This window comes from Schistocerca nitens, chromosome 7 (assembly GCF_023898315.1).
Source record: "Schistocerca nitens isolate TAMUIC-IGC-003100 chromosome 7, iqSchNite1.1, whole genome shotgun sequence".
NCBI lineage: Eukaryota > Metazoa > Arthropoda > Insecta > Orthoptera > Acrididae > Schistocerca > Schistocerca nitens.
This window is the reverse complement of record NC_064620.1, coordinates 16,511,107-16,525,388: the sequence shown is the minus strand read 5'-3', so window position 1 is coordinate 16,525,388 and position 14,282 is coordinate 16,511,107. Positions and strand designations below refer to the sequence as shown.

Below are 14,282 nucleotides of genomic sequence, written 5' to 3'. Positions count from 1 at the left end.
GAGTGGATATGTTTTGTGTGTTTTCCTTTCCTAATCCTACCCACCTATCTCCTAAATATTATTTTATTTGTTGGTAGTGGCTTGCACTGACACCCATAAATATTATAGGTTAACTGTTATTGTGTACTGTAATAGTTAATGTGACAATTAACTGATATCATTTGTGTGTTTATTATGATTTGTATGTTTAGTGTAAGAGCATTGATTATATTTTGTTAAAGAAATTGTATGTGCATTCAAACTATTGTTCATGACTGAACTGTCTCAGTAGTTATGGTGAATAGTATGGACTGTTACTTGCACTTTTTCTACATGATTGGTGCCACAAGGACATGTTTAATTTCTGCTGATGAACTGTGTGATCAGTGATTGTAAAAAAATTATGGACTGTTACTTGTACCTTTTCTACAATATTGGTGCCACTAGGACATGTTTAATTTCTGCTTATAAACTCTGAAGAACAGTGTGATCAGTGACAGTGTATTTTATGGAACTGCTTCTGCTGAGAAATGTGACTTGTTGCTGTGTGTACCTGCTCAGCTTTGCTGGTGCCACTCATGGACTGCTTCTACTGAAATGGTGTTACTTGTTGGTGTCTGCACCTACTCAACATTGCGGGTGCCACTGATGGACTGCTTCTACCGAAATGATGTCACCTGTTGATGTCTGCACCTACTCAACATTGCTGGGTGCCACTGATGGACTGCTTCTACTGAAAAGATGTCACCTGTTGATGTCTGCACCTGCTCAACATTGCTGGGTGCCACTGATGGATTGCTTCTACTGAAATGAAGTCACCTGTTGCTGTGTGCACCTACTCAACATTGCTGGGTGCCACTAATGGACTGCTTCTACTGAAATGGTGTTACTTGTTGGTGTCTGCACCTACTCAACATTGCTGGGTGCCACTGATGGACTGCTTCTAATGAAAAGATGTCACCTGTTGATGTCTGCACCTACTCAACATTGCTGGGTGCCGCTGATGGATTGCTTCTACTGAAATGAAGTCACCTGTTGCTGTGTGCACCTGATCAACATTGTGGGTGCCACTGATGGACTGCTTCTATTGAAAAAATGTTACTTATTGGTTTTTGCACCTGTTGACCATTGCTGGGTGCTATTGCTGGAACTGTCAACTGCTTATTCATGGGTTATGGATAGCGTTTATGTGAATATTTGTATAAACTGATTTTTTTGTGTATTACTGTTTGTGGAAAGTTATGAGACTCTTACCTGCACATATTCGTCATTGCTGACGCTATTGATTGAACTGTTTAACCACATAATACTTGTGTAAACTATTATGTAAAGTCACATGCATGAAAGAATTTGTATTGCTTACTGTATTCTATATAATAGGTTATTGAAAGGTCAGTGCAAAGCCAAAATTTTATCTAGTTATATGGTATTTACGTATTAATATTATCTTTTATTTTTGTCTGTATTTTTTTTGACGAATTTGGTGGTATTTTCACCACCAATGCTGGCAAAAATACCATCAAATTCTAGCCGTGGAGGAAGGGCATATGAAAGGTGGCTACACTGAGCCACAGCGCCAGAGATCGCTAGAGAGCATTGTTCGCCCGCCTCCACTGGCAGAGTGATTATTGAGATGTCGTAGTAGTCAGTGCTTGTCCAGGACTCGTAGTAGTCAGTTCGTGTTGAGATGTGCTAGTAGGGAGTGCTTGCTGAGATGTGATACTGAAAAATTCTTGTTGAGATGTTGTAATAGCGAGTCGGTGTGGAGATATATTGTAATAATTTGAGTGCTTGTCATCAATATATGAAGGTAACGAAACTTGATTTATTTTTCATGATTTCCATGTTTTAAATGATGCGTCATTACAGGTTCAGTCAACAAAGCATCTGGCTTGTGTTCTTGGATTAGAGTGTAATTGTGGTTCTCTTGAGTAATTATGGTATTTTTATTTCCTTTAATTAATTCAGTATAAATGTTATTTAAAAATTCTTGTGTTGTTGAAGAAGAACCGTGCCAGATGCGTACGTTGAGTCACACTCCCACACACAGAACAGTTACTCTTGTGCTTGTTGTTGCGTTGGTTTTATAGTTGCTGGGGACTTAATTAATTAATTGTGTTAATGAAAATTTCTATTTCATTCATTGTTATTGTTCAATGCAGTCAGATTGCGTAATAATACGAGTCAGGGCCAACCGTTTACGAGACTTCGTAATCGGACAGACAGCTGCTAAAGCAAGAAATCAAAATCATTTTCATTACATTTAATTAAGCCCCCATGCAACTGCTACAAATTCGTCGAGCAGTAGACGGCGCCGCTCTAGCTGTCAACACAACTGGCACTGCTAAGAGTATCCTACGACTTCCACGTCGCTGGCAACGGGTTATACACAATGCTGGTGACTACTTTGAAGGTCAGTTAAACTTTGAAACACGTATCTATTTCGTAAGAGCTGTAAATACACTCCTGGAAATTGAAATAAGAACACCGTGAATTCATTGTCCCAGGAAGGGGAAACTTTATTGACACATTCCTGGGGTCAGATACATCACATGATCACACTGACAGAACCACAGGCACATAGACACAGGCAACAGAGCATGCACAATGTCGGCACTAGTACAGTGTATATCCACCTTTCGCAGCAATGCAGGCTGCTATTCTCCCATGGAGACGATCGTAGAGATGCTGGATGTAGTCCTGTGGAACGGCTTGCCATGCCATTTCCACCTGGCGCCTCAGTTGGACCAGCGTTCGTGCTGGACGTGCAGACCGCGTGAGACGACGCTTCATCCAGTCCCAAACATGCTCAATGGGGGACAGATCCGGAGATCTTGCTGGCCAGGGTAGTTGACTTACACCTTCTAGAGCACGTTGGGTGGCACGGGATACATGCGGACGTGCATTGTCCTGTTGGAACAGCAAGTTCCCTTGCCGGTCTAGGAATGGTAGAACGATGGGTTCGATGACGGTTTGGATGTACCGTGCACTATTCAGTGTCCCCTCGACGATCACCAGTGGTGTACGGCCAGTGTAGGAGATCGCTCCCCACACCATGATGCCGGGTGTTGGCCCTGTGTGCCTCGGTCGTATGCAGTCCTGATTGTGGCGCTCACCTGCACGGCGCCAAACACGCATACGACCATCATTGGCACCAAGGCAGAAGCGACTCTCATCGCTGAAGACGACACGTCTCCATTCGTCCCTCCATTCACGCCTGTCGCGACACCACTGGAGGCGGGCTGCACGATGTTGGGGCGTGAGCGGAAGACGGCCTAACGGTGTGCGGGACCGTAGCCCAGCTTCGTGGAGACGGTTGCGAATGGTCCTCGCCGATACCCCACGAGCAACACTGTCCCTAATTTGCTGGGAAGTGGCGGTGCGGTCCCCTACGGCACTGCGTAGGATCCTACGGTCTTGGCGTGCATCCGTGCGTCGCTGCGGTCCGGTCCCAGGTCGACGGGCACGTGCACCTTCCGCCGACCACTGGCGACAACATCGATGTACTGTGGAGACCTCACGCCCCACGTGTTGAGCAATTCGGCGGTACGTCCACCCGGCCTCCCGCATGCCCACTATACACCCTCGCTCAAAGTCCGTCAACTGGACATACGGTTCACGTCCACGCTGTCGCGGCATGCTACCAGTGTTAAAAACTGCGATGGAGCTCCGTATGCCACGGCAAACTGGCTGACACTGACGGCGGCGGTGCACAAATGCTGCGCAGCTAGCGCCATTCGACGGCCAACACCGCGGTTCCTGGTGTGTCCGCTGTGCCGTGCGTGTGATCATTGCTTGTACAGCCCTCTCGCAGTATCCGGAGCAAGTATGGTGGGTCTGACACACCGGTGTCAATGTGTTCTTTTTTCCATTTCCAGGAGTGTATATAGTTGTCACTATTAAAGTTCCAACCTTCGTATTTATGTCTGCTGTGCATACTAATTTGCCGCCTTATTAATTGGGTCCTCTGTACACTCAATCCATGTTGTGCATTTTTTAATCCAGTTAGGTTCCTGTGGCATTTTAATCTATTAATCAGCACATTTTCCAAAATATTTCTCAGCATATTTATTAGGTAGCGCGGTCGGTATGATTTAGCTCTGAGAATGACCTGTAATAAAGACCGAAATTGGTAATCTAAATGAATGCAGGAAGTATACGTCTTTCTTCATTAGGGTCTGTATTGAAAGTGACCAGACGTGACGTCTTGTGAAGTTGTGTGTGTACCTATCGTGTTGTGGTGTGCAGATCCGCTATGGAGGAGGCAGGCGACTTGCTGGGCGCCACCGCGGTGGCGCTGCAGCTGATGGGGCTGTGGCGCGGGGGCGGCGGGGGTGGAAGCCCAGCGGCGCGCGTGGCGGTGGCCGCCCCCACGCTCTTCGTGATGGGCTCCGCCGTCGTCCTGTCCGGAGCCAAGCTGTGCGCCGACCCGCCCGCCGTCTACGAGGAGCTCATCGCCGTCATCTTCATACTGGTGGCCAGCGTCAGCTGGACCTTCAAGGTGCGCCACTGGCGGCCATAGTTCAGCGCTCTGCGCCAGCGGTAGTCCTTGGGTACAGGGGAAGGTGGTACAAAGTGGCACCACTGAGTCATACTGAATTCTCGCCAAGCCGTGGTTATTGACAGAAGCTTTCATTGTCAGAAGCTTGTTGCTTACACATTTTGAACCTACACTCCTGGAAATGGAAAAAAGAACACATTGACACCGGTGTGTCAGACCCACCATACTTGCTCCGGACACTGCGAGAGGGCTGTACAAGCAATGATCACACGCACGGCACAGCGGACACACCAGGAACCGCGGTGTTGGCCGTCGAATGGCGCTAGCTGCGCAGCATTTGTGCACCGCCGCCGTCAGTGTCAGCCAGTTTGCCGTGGCATACGGAGCTCCATCGCAGTCTTTAACACTGGTAGCATGCCGCGACAGCGTGGACGTGAACCGTATGTGCAGTTGACGGACTTTGAGCGAGGGCGTATAGTGGGCATGCGGGAGGCCGGGTGGACGTACCGCCGAATTGCTCAACACGTGGGGCGTGAGGTCTCCACAGTACATCGATGTTGTCGCCAGTGGTCGGCGGAAGGTGCACGTGCCCGTCGACCTGGGACCGGACCGCAGTGACGCACGGATGCACGCCAAGACCGTAGGATCCTACGCAGTGCCGTAGGGGACCGCACCGCCACTTCCCAGCAAATTAGGGACACTGTTGCTCCTGGGGTATCGGCGAGGACCATTCGCAACCGTCTCCACGAAGCTGGGCTACGGTCCCGCACACCGTTAGGCCGTCTTCCGCTCACGCCCCAACATCGTGCAGCCCGCCTCCAGTGGTGTCGCGACAGGCGTGAATGCAGGGACGAATGGAGACGTGTCGTCTTCAGCGATGAGAGTCGCTTCTGCCTTGGTGCCAATGATGGTCGTATGCGTGTTTGGCGCCGTGCAGGTGAGCGCCACAATCAGGACTGCATACGACCGAGTCACACAGGGCCAACACCCGGCATCATGGTGTGGGGAGCGATCTCCTACACTGGCCGTACACCACTGGTGATCGTCGAGGGCACACTGAATAGTGCACGGTACATCCAAACCGTCATCGAACCCATCGTTCTACCATTCCTAGACCGGCAAGGGAACTTGCTGTTCCAACAGGACAATGCACGTCCGCATGTATCCCGTGCCACCCAACGTGCTCTAGAAGGTGTAAGTCAACTACCCTGACCAGCAAGATCTCCGGATCTGTCCCCCATTGAGCATGTTTGGGACTGGATGAAGCGTCGTCTCACGCAGTCTGCACGTCCAGCACGAACGCTGGTCCAACTGAGGCGCCAGGTGGTAATGGCATGGCAAGCCGTTCCACAGGACTACATCCAGCATCTCTACGATCGTCTCCATGGGAGAATAGCAGCCTGCATTGCTGCGAAAGGTGGATATACACTGTACTAGTGCCGACATTGTGCATGCTCTGTTGCCTGTGTCTATGTGCCTGTGGTTCTGTCAGTGTGATCATGTGATGTATCTGACCCCAGGAATGTGTCAATAAAGTTTCCCCTTCCTGGGACAATGAATTCACGGTGTTCTTATTTCAATTTCCAGGAGTGTACATACACTATTGGCCATTAAAATTGCTACACGAACAACAAATGCAGATGATTAACGGGTATTCAGTGGACAAATATATTATACTAGAACTGACAAGTGATTACATTTTCACGCAATTTGGGTGCATAGATCCTGAGAAATCAGTACCCAGAACAACCACCTCTGGCCGTAATAACGGTCATGATACGCCTGGGCATTGACTCAAACAGAGCTTGGATGGCGTGTACAGGTACAGCTGCCCACGCAGCTTCAACACGATACCACAGTCCATCAAGAGTAGTGACTGGCATATCGTGACGAGCCAGTTTCTCGGCCACCATTGACCAGTCGTTTTCAATTGGTGAGAGATCTGGAGAATGTGCTGGCCAGGCCGCAACAGTCGAGCATTTGCTGCATCCAGAAAGGCCCGTACATGACCAGCAACTTGCGGTCGTGCATTATGCTGCTGAAATGTAGGGTTTCGCAAGGATCGAATGAAGGGTAGGTACATGGATGTGTGTGATGTCCTTAGGTTAGTTAGGTTTAATTAATTCTAAGTTCTAGGCGACTGATGACTTCAGAAGTTAAGTCACATAGTGCTCGGAGCCATTTGAACCATTTGAACCACGGGTCGTAACACATCGTAAATGTAACGTCCACTGCTCAAAGTGCCGTCAATGTGAACAAGAGGTGACCGAGACATGTAACCAATGGCACCCCATACCATCACGCCGGGTTATAAGCCAGTATGGCGATGACCAATACACGCTTCCAATGTGCGTTCACCGCGATGTCGCCAAACACGGATGCCACCATCATGATGCTGTAAACAGAACCTGGATTCATCCGAAAAAATGACGTTTTGCCATTCGTGCACCCAGGTTCGTCGCTGAGTACACCATCGAAAGGCGCTCTTGTCTGTGATGCAGCGTCAAGGGTAACGGCAGCCGTGGTCTCCGAGCTGTTAGTCCATGCTGCTGCAAACGTCGTCGAACTGTTCGTGCAGATGGTTGTTGTCTTGCAAACGTCCCCATCTGTTGACTCAGGGATCGAGACGTGGCTCCTCGATCCGTTACAGCCATTCGGATAAGATGCCTGTCATCTCGACTGCTAGTGATACTAGGCCGTTGGGATCCAGCACGGCGTTCCGTATTACCCTCCTGAACCCACCGATTTCATAGTCTGCTAACAGTCATTGGATCTCGACCAAAGCGAGCAGCAATGTCGCGATACGACAAACCGCAATGGCGATAGGCTACAATCCGACCTTTATCAAAGTCGGAAACGTGATGGTACGCATTTCTCCTCCTTGCACGAGGCATCACAACAACGTTTCACCAGGCAACGCCGGCGAAGTGCTGTTTGTGTGTGAGAAATCGGTTGGAAACTTTCCTCATATCAGCACGTTGTAGGTGTCGCCACCGGCGCCAGCCTTGTGTGAATGCTCTGAAAAGCTAATCATTTGCATATCACGGCATCTTCTTCCTGTCCGTTAAATTTCGCGTCTGTAGCACGTCATCTTCGTGGTGTAGCAATTTTAATGGCCAGTAGTGTACTACATGGTGCAGTCACATTAATGTGACCACTCGTCAGAAGCCTGAATAGCCACTTTTTGCAGGTATGACGTGCAGGAAGAGGGTCAGTGAGATCCTAGAAGGTACCGACAGGGATGTGGGGCCGTGCCGATTCCAGATCTGTTCCTGCGCTAGGTTTCTTGGTTGAGGTTCCATTGCACGAGCACCGGGGTTAAATCGGGCGAGTTTTGTGGGCAGAGTAGTAGGGTAAACTCATCCAGGAGTCTTCGAACCACGCACGTACTGTACGAACTGTGTGACACGTTGCATTGTCCTGCTGGTAGATCACATCGTGCCGAGGAGCAACAAACTGCATGTAGGGGCGGACACGATTCCCAAGGATATACGCACGCTTGTGTTGATTCGTTGTGCTTTCCAGAACGACGAAATTACCCATAGAATGCCACTAAACTAGTGGTCGTCAAACTGCGGCCCGAATCAAGCGTTCATGCGGCTCCCGTTTCTCAGCCGTATTTTATGATACTAGCGAACCCAGTAATACTTCGCAATTTGTAATTGTGTATAGGAATTGGATATACATCCTACTCTCCTTCTCCTCTTCTCTCTATACCTCTTCTCATTCTCCCCCTCCCCCATCTTTGTCCGACTCCTCCTCCTCCTCCTCCCCCATTTCTGTCCATCACCTATCACCTCCCCCCCCCCCCCCCCCACCTCTATCCACCACCTACCCCCGATACCTACGCCTCTCTTATCCCATACTCTTTCTATCCATCTCCTCTCTCATTTCTCTGTCAATGTCTTCCTTCCCTTTCTTTATATCTATTTCTTTCCCCCTTCTCTGTCCATCTCCTCCTCTCCCATCTCTCTGATCTTATTCGTTGTTATTGCAAACGGAACCTTGATATGAATGGGTAAATCCGTTGGAATCATTGGTGTACGGAGTATGAGAGACCTTCCCAGCTACTGCATTTGTGAGGACAGTAGCTTTAATGACAGTATGTCGCATGTTTTTCATCTATGAAGAGGCAGAATTATAAAGTTTGTCATAAACACAACTTACCTGTTTACTCTTAAAAATGACTGCAAAAACACAAAAACCGCACAATTTCACAGCACAGCTTAGCAAGCCGTTTCTTGCAGCAGGTTCAACAGAAAGTGTTTATTGTATAACGGGTCTATATCTCCAGTAGTTTAGGCTATGCGTTGTCAGTCAATTGGTCGAGAAGGGATTCATGCAGCCAAATCTTTCCTTGAATTTGTGTTATATGAATAACACAGTTTCAGCAAGATCGTAAATTTAGTGAAATGAAATATATCTGAATTCATTGTTCTGGAGTCAAAATGGATCGCGCTTCAGAAATTCTTAGTCTATTTGCCTCCAAACGCTGCCTACACTTCTCGTTAGTCTCATTGACTCGACGATCATGTAGCTGCCTTGCGTTGCTAATACACCGATAGAGGTTTCAACGCCTCACTCGTGCCATTTGATATAAAAAAAAAAAAAAAACACGAACTGAAATCAATTGAATGTTTGCAACACACCAAATTACCGCGAACTGACGTCAATTCAATCTTGGCAACGCTCCACCAAGATGTGATCTCCACCGATAACACACTGAAATATCGGTCTCAATATTCTTTTTCGTGAAAAGTCAGTATTCAATGCGGCATTTGTTGTTACTGTTGTTATAAAAAAATGTGACAACAGAACTGTCAGACTGAACGACACATTTTTCTTGTTATGAAAACATGTGACAGCAGAACTGTCACACCGACCGTCAAACTTCTTTTATTGGGGTTTTCATACAAAAGTACCACCCAAATTACCGACTTTTGCTATGGATTTTCCAAAAATGTCCATAAACATGAACTCACATTGAAAGCATTAGTTTCCCCGTGCAGTGCTTCCTCAAACTCGGCCGTGGGCTAAGCAAAGTTGGCGGCTTAAGGCCTGGCCAGACAGAATCCGGCCTGCCGCTGCGACGGACGGCGCAGCGGTGGGCCGGACCCGTCAGCGGCCAGGGACGCCACACAGGCAACGGCCGGCCGCAGCGACTCTTGATGCGTCAGCTGTCACACTGTGGAAGGGACCGAAAACCATTATTAAGCTTGCATGCGTAGTGCGATTGTTTTGCGTTTAGACGATTTGGAAGCTTCACGCGGGACACGTTATCTTTGTGCGAGGTTTTTTTTTTTTTTTTTTTTTTTTTAAATTGCAGAAATGAGTCGCTTGCACTAGCGATACGAAATGACACCAGAAGAGGACATGTTGGGTGCACGACATTGATAACAAGAAAGAAAGCTTAGGAGAATACCGTCCTCTGTGTATTGATCGAGAGTCTGACGAAGATAGGTTCTTCAAATATTTTTGTATGTCGCGAGAATGTTTCGAGGAAATGCATCGCCTGATCAAAAGGTAGCACCGAGAAGTGCACAACGAACTGGAGAAAGCCAATTGATACAAGGCACAGACAAGCCGTTTGTTTGAGGTAAGTTTTACCGTTTGTGGCCTCTTTGTGCTTAAAATAGAAGTCATATAAATTATTCCATTTCAGTTTTGCTGTATCATATGAAAGGTTCGGCGGAAGAAAGTGCTATCCCACAACGTAGTTACGAGTGGAGTGATAAATTTATCTGCAGTGTTTACGAATACAGCAAACGATAGTAACATCTAGTTCCGTATGTCCCGCTAGAGAGAACTTTCTACTTAATAGATTGTTTTGTTTCATTGTATTCATAACATTGTCATTGAATTTAAACAAACATATCTTTGGTCGTTAACTTATCTATTTGTTCTATCGGTATAATTGATTTTAATCTTTTCCAGATACTTGACTACAGGCGACAGTCACCAGACCATAGCTTTTTCTTTTCGGTTAGGACGTTCAACATTCTCAGATATTGTGAAACAAGTGTGCCGGACAATAAGGACTGTTCTACAGCCCAAGTATTTTCCTACTCCTACAACAGAGATGTGGAAGAAATCTGAAGAAGGATTTATAGAACTGGGGGTTTCCGAACTGCCTTGGAAGCATAGACGGAAAGGCTGACAGGTTAAAATGCCCGAAGGATAGTGGATCCCAGTTCTTTTCGCTAGTTCTCCTGGCGATCGTTGATCCATACTACCGAGTTTACAGTAGTTGATATTGGAAGTTATGGACGTCACAGTGACAACACTATTCAGCTTTCTATCAAGAGTATATCGAGGACAAATGTATTCTACCTCCAAATCAGGATCGCGTGTATCATACAAAAAGTTGTATTCTCTCACCTCCTCTACAAGTCTTCCTGTGTGCATGCACTACGAGCTGGAAGACAAAGACCGCCTCACGCCGCTGCTTCCAGTGTGACCGCAGAGCGAGCAGTTGAGTGCGCCAACAGAGGCAAGCAGCCGCTCCGGCTTGCGGCGAATCTGTAATCTGTGACAACCCGGCGGCGGGCGGTGCGGCCGGCCGCGTGCCGGTGCGTCAGAGCCGCACTCTGGTGACCGCCGCCATACAGTAACGAGCGACTCAACAGTGCGGCCTGCCGGCTGCGGTTCAAGGCCACAGGCCGGACGGCCAGGCCGCATTCTGTCTGGCCAGGCCTTTACCTCGGCGGCAGTGGAGTAAGCAATGCGGCCACTGTGGGGTTACAGCATGTGAGATGGCGACACAGACATACATTACTAGACTGGTAAAAAGTTACGTTTTACCGAGGCCTGTCGTTTGGTGATGTAAGATGGCGGCATCAGTAAGTTTGTGGATGGTACTGCTACGATTTTCTGAAACGAAGTGACGTTGTAACCTTTGCGAGGCTTCTAAACAAGTTCTGCAGTTGAGGAAAAATTTGCGTACTAGTTGAGTAACATATACATTGTAGAATCGTGATACGAGAAGAATATCACGTTACGTGTACATACGTTTGAGGCAGACTGAAGTTTTCGTAATAACGCTCAAACTAATAAAGTTTCATATCAGCGCGCACTCTGCTGCAGAGTGAAAATCTCATTGTGGAAACATCCTCCAGGTCTCCGCAATATCCTTTCTTCCAGGAGTACTAGTTCTGCAAGTTTCGCAGGACAGCTTCTGTGAAGTTTGGAAGGTAGGAGACGAGGTACTGGCGGAATTAAAAGCTGTGAAGACGGGTCGTGAGTTGTGCTTGGGTAGCTTTAGTTGGCAGTCGGCGCGGTAGCTCAGCGTGTTCGGTCAGAGGGTTTAGCTGCCCTCTGTAATAAAAAACTGAGTGAACTGATCAATGCAGAACCTGACCGGGTGTCATCGGACGTCCGCCCCGACCAAATTCAACGAACAAAGTAGAATAAAATGAGATGAAAAAAAGTTGGTAGGGCCCTTGCCCGCGAAAGGCAAAGGTACTGAGTTCGAGTCTCAGTCCAGCACACAGTTTTAATCTGCCAGGAAGATTCCAAGACACTTGTTACCAACCACAAAAGCACATTCTACTTATTGGGGGCACTTTCGTAACGAATATACTATTCGAACAAACGCCGAAGTTTAAGAAAACTATTTAAAAGCACATCACTAAGCTACATTTGTTAATATTATATTGATGAAACCCCTTAAAATATACGTGACCTTTATAAACACTGTCGGTTTTTCAGGTAAGACGAACTGTAATTTAGTTATTTAGGCTTACATAGAGTATAAAAACAAACATACGTAATATATTTCTAGTTATGCTTGCATTGAGACATATTCCTTTCCTTGTGATTTCCGTCTGCTGTATGAAAAATTACAGCCAGACACGACGTATGTATTTACCATTATTTCGAAACTATAAAGGTAACGTAGGTGTATCAGTTTATACCCGTTTCTTAACCCTAGCATTACCAACGGGGGGGCCTCGTAGGCCCACTGACTCAGTTTTTCTATGTTGTATCCACACCCTTTGATATATGAACTTGAAAGCAAAGGTAATTGTTCGTTATTGAATGTACTATTGAGTCATTACAGAATTTCGGAATAAAAATGTAATTAAAATTCATTTACTTGATTTAATTCTCTGTGGGCCTTAGAAGCCCACCCGTTGTTGGTAATAGCAAGGAAAGATTTACGAGGTTGAGTCTCTCGTTTCAAATTCTTACCATGAAACGAATTTTGGTATTGTTGCCTTCAGACATATTATTATGAAGCGGACCATTGTTATTTTCAGTGTTTCTACTGCTGTTGAACCAGCAACATGAGTAGACATCGTTTACGTGATAGTTCCATTGAAAGAGTGCTGGAAGAAGTTTTGAACGAATCAGATTTAGAGGAAAGTGAAGTGGATGATGATTTGGAAGAAATTAAAACTGATTCATCGTCTGAGAATGAAGATGAGGTTGAAGCCAATCCACCAGATGATAATGATACGGAATGTGATAAATTCATTGCAAAAAGTGGACGAGAGTATATTACGAAGCCATCTCGACAATATCGGCGTTCTGTACAAAATATAGTGCGAGAAAAATGGGGCTAGGACAACAAGGAAGAATTGCGTCTCCGAAAGAGGCTATAGAGCTCTTTTTTACACCTCAAATTATGAATCTAATAAAACTACACTCAAATGAAGAGGCTTCTCGACTAGGTATTCAGCACACAGATGAAGATGAGTTATTTTGTTATATAGGACTCTTGCTAATCATGGGTTCAAATCATGACAATAAGATACCTGTCCAAGATTTATGGTCTTTGCTTCAGGGCCGACAAGTGTACTATGGATCAATGAGACGGACCCGATTTTTCGAATTGACTAAAATATTGAGGTTTGATGATAAGAACACAAGAGAAATTCGTCGCCAGACTGACAAGTTTGCTCCAATGAGGGAAATTTTTGAAAGCTTCAATTCTTCACTTCCATTGTATTTCATTCCTGGTCTACATACAACAGTGGATGAGATGTTGTCTTTGTTCCGTGGTCGCTGTCCATTCAAGGTGTTTCTAAAAGAAAAACCTGGAAAATACGGCATTCTAATTCGAATGCTGTCTGATTCTGAGACTAGATATGTGATCAGCATGGACATCTATACAGGCAAGTCAGGAAATACACAGCATTCAAATGGACCGATGGAAATTGTAAAGAGACTAATAAAACCTATTGAAAAATCAGGCCGTAATGTTACCACAGATCGGTACTATACTTCAGTGGAGCTTGCTGAGACTCTATCGAATGATTTTCACCTCACACTTGTTGGCACCCTACAGTCTAACAGACGACACATACCTGAAGAGCTGAAGACTACAACTGGCCGCAGTTTACACTCTTCCATCTTTGCTTATACTGACCCTCAGACACAGAGGCCACCAGTTACTCTTGCATCAACGCTAGTCCGCGAGAAGCCAAAACGACTGCTGTTGATGCTTTCAACTTATCACTCAGAAGGGGTGTTGAATGAAGACTCAAAAAAGACTAACATAAATCTTTTTTATAATTCTACAAAGGGAGGCGTGGACACCATAGACCAGATGGCAAGACACTACAGCACAAAGAGAGGAACAAGAAGATGGCCTTTGTCCCTCTTCTACACACTCATTGACATAGCAGCAATAAATGCATATTCACTCTTCCTCCTCAACTTTCCGAATTGGAAAAAGAATTTGCTAAACCGCAGAAGAGTTTTTATCACTAACTTAGGTCTCGAACTAATAAGATCTCAAGTAGATAAACGGGCACAAAATTTGTATGGACTTCAGAAGCCAGTAATAATGGCAATGGAA

General features: G+C 46.3%; 1 protein-coding gene across 1 annotated transcript in view; it reads left to right on the top strand.

Moving 5' to 3' along the window:
• Positions 1–4,234: 4,234 nt before the first annotated feature.
• LOC126195208 (odorant receptor Or1-like) overlaps positions 4,235–14,282 on the top strand; it is a 187,305-nt gene continuing 177,257 nt past the window's right edge. The window contains exon 1 of the mRNA XM_049933725.1: positions 4,235–4,480. Within this exon, the coding sequence (XP_049789682.1) occupies positions 4,235–4,480 (246 nt within the window). The remainder of the gene's footprint in view (positions 4,481–14,282) is intronic.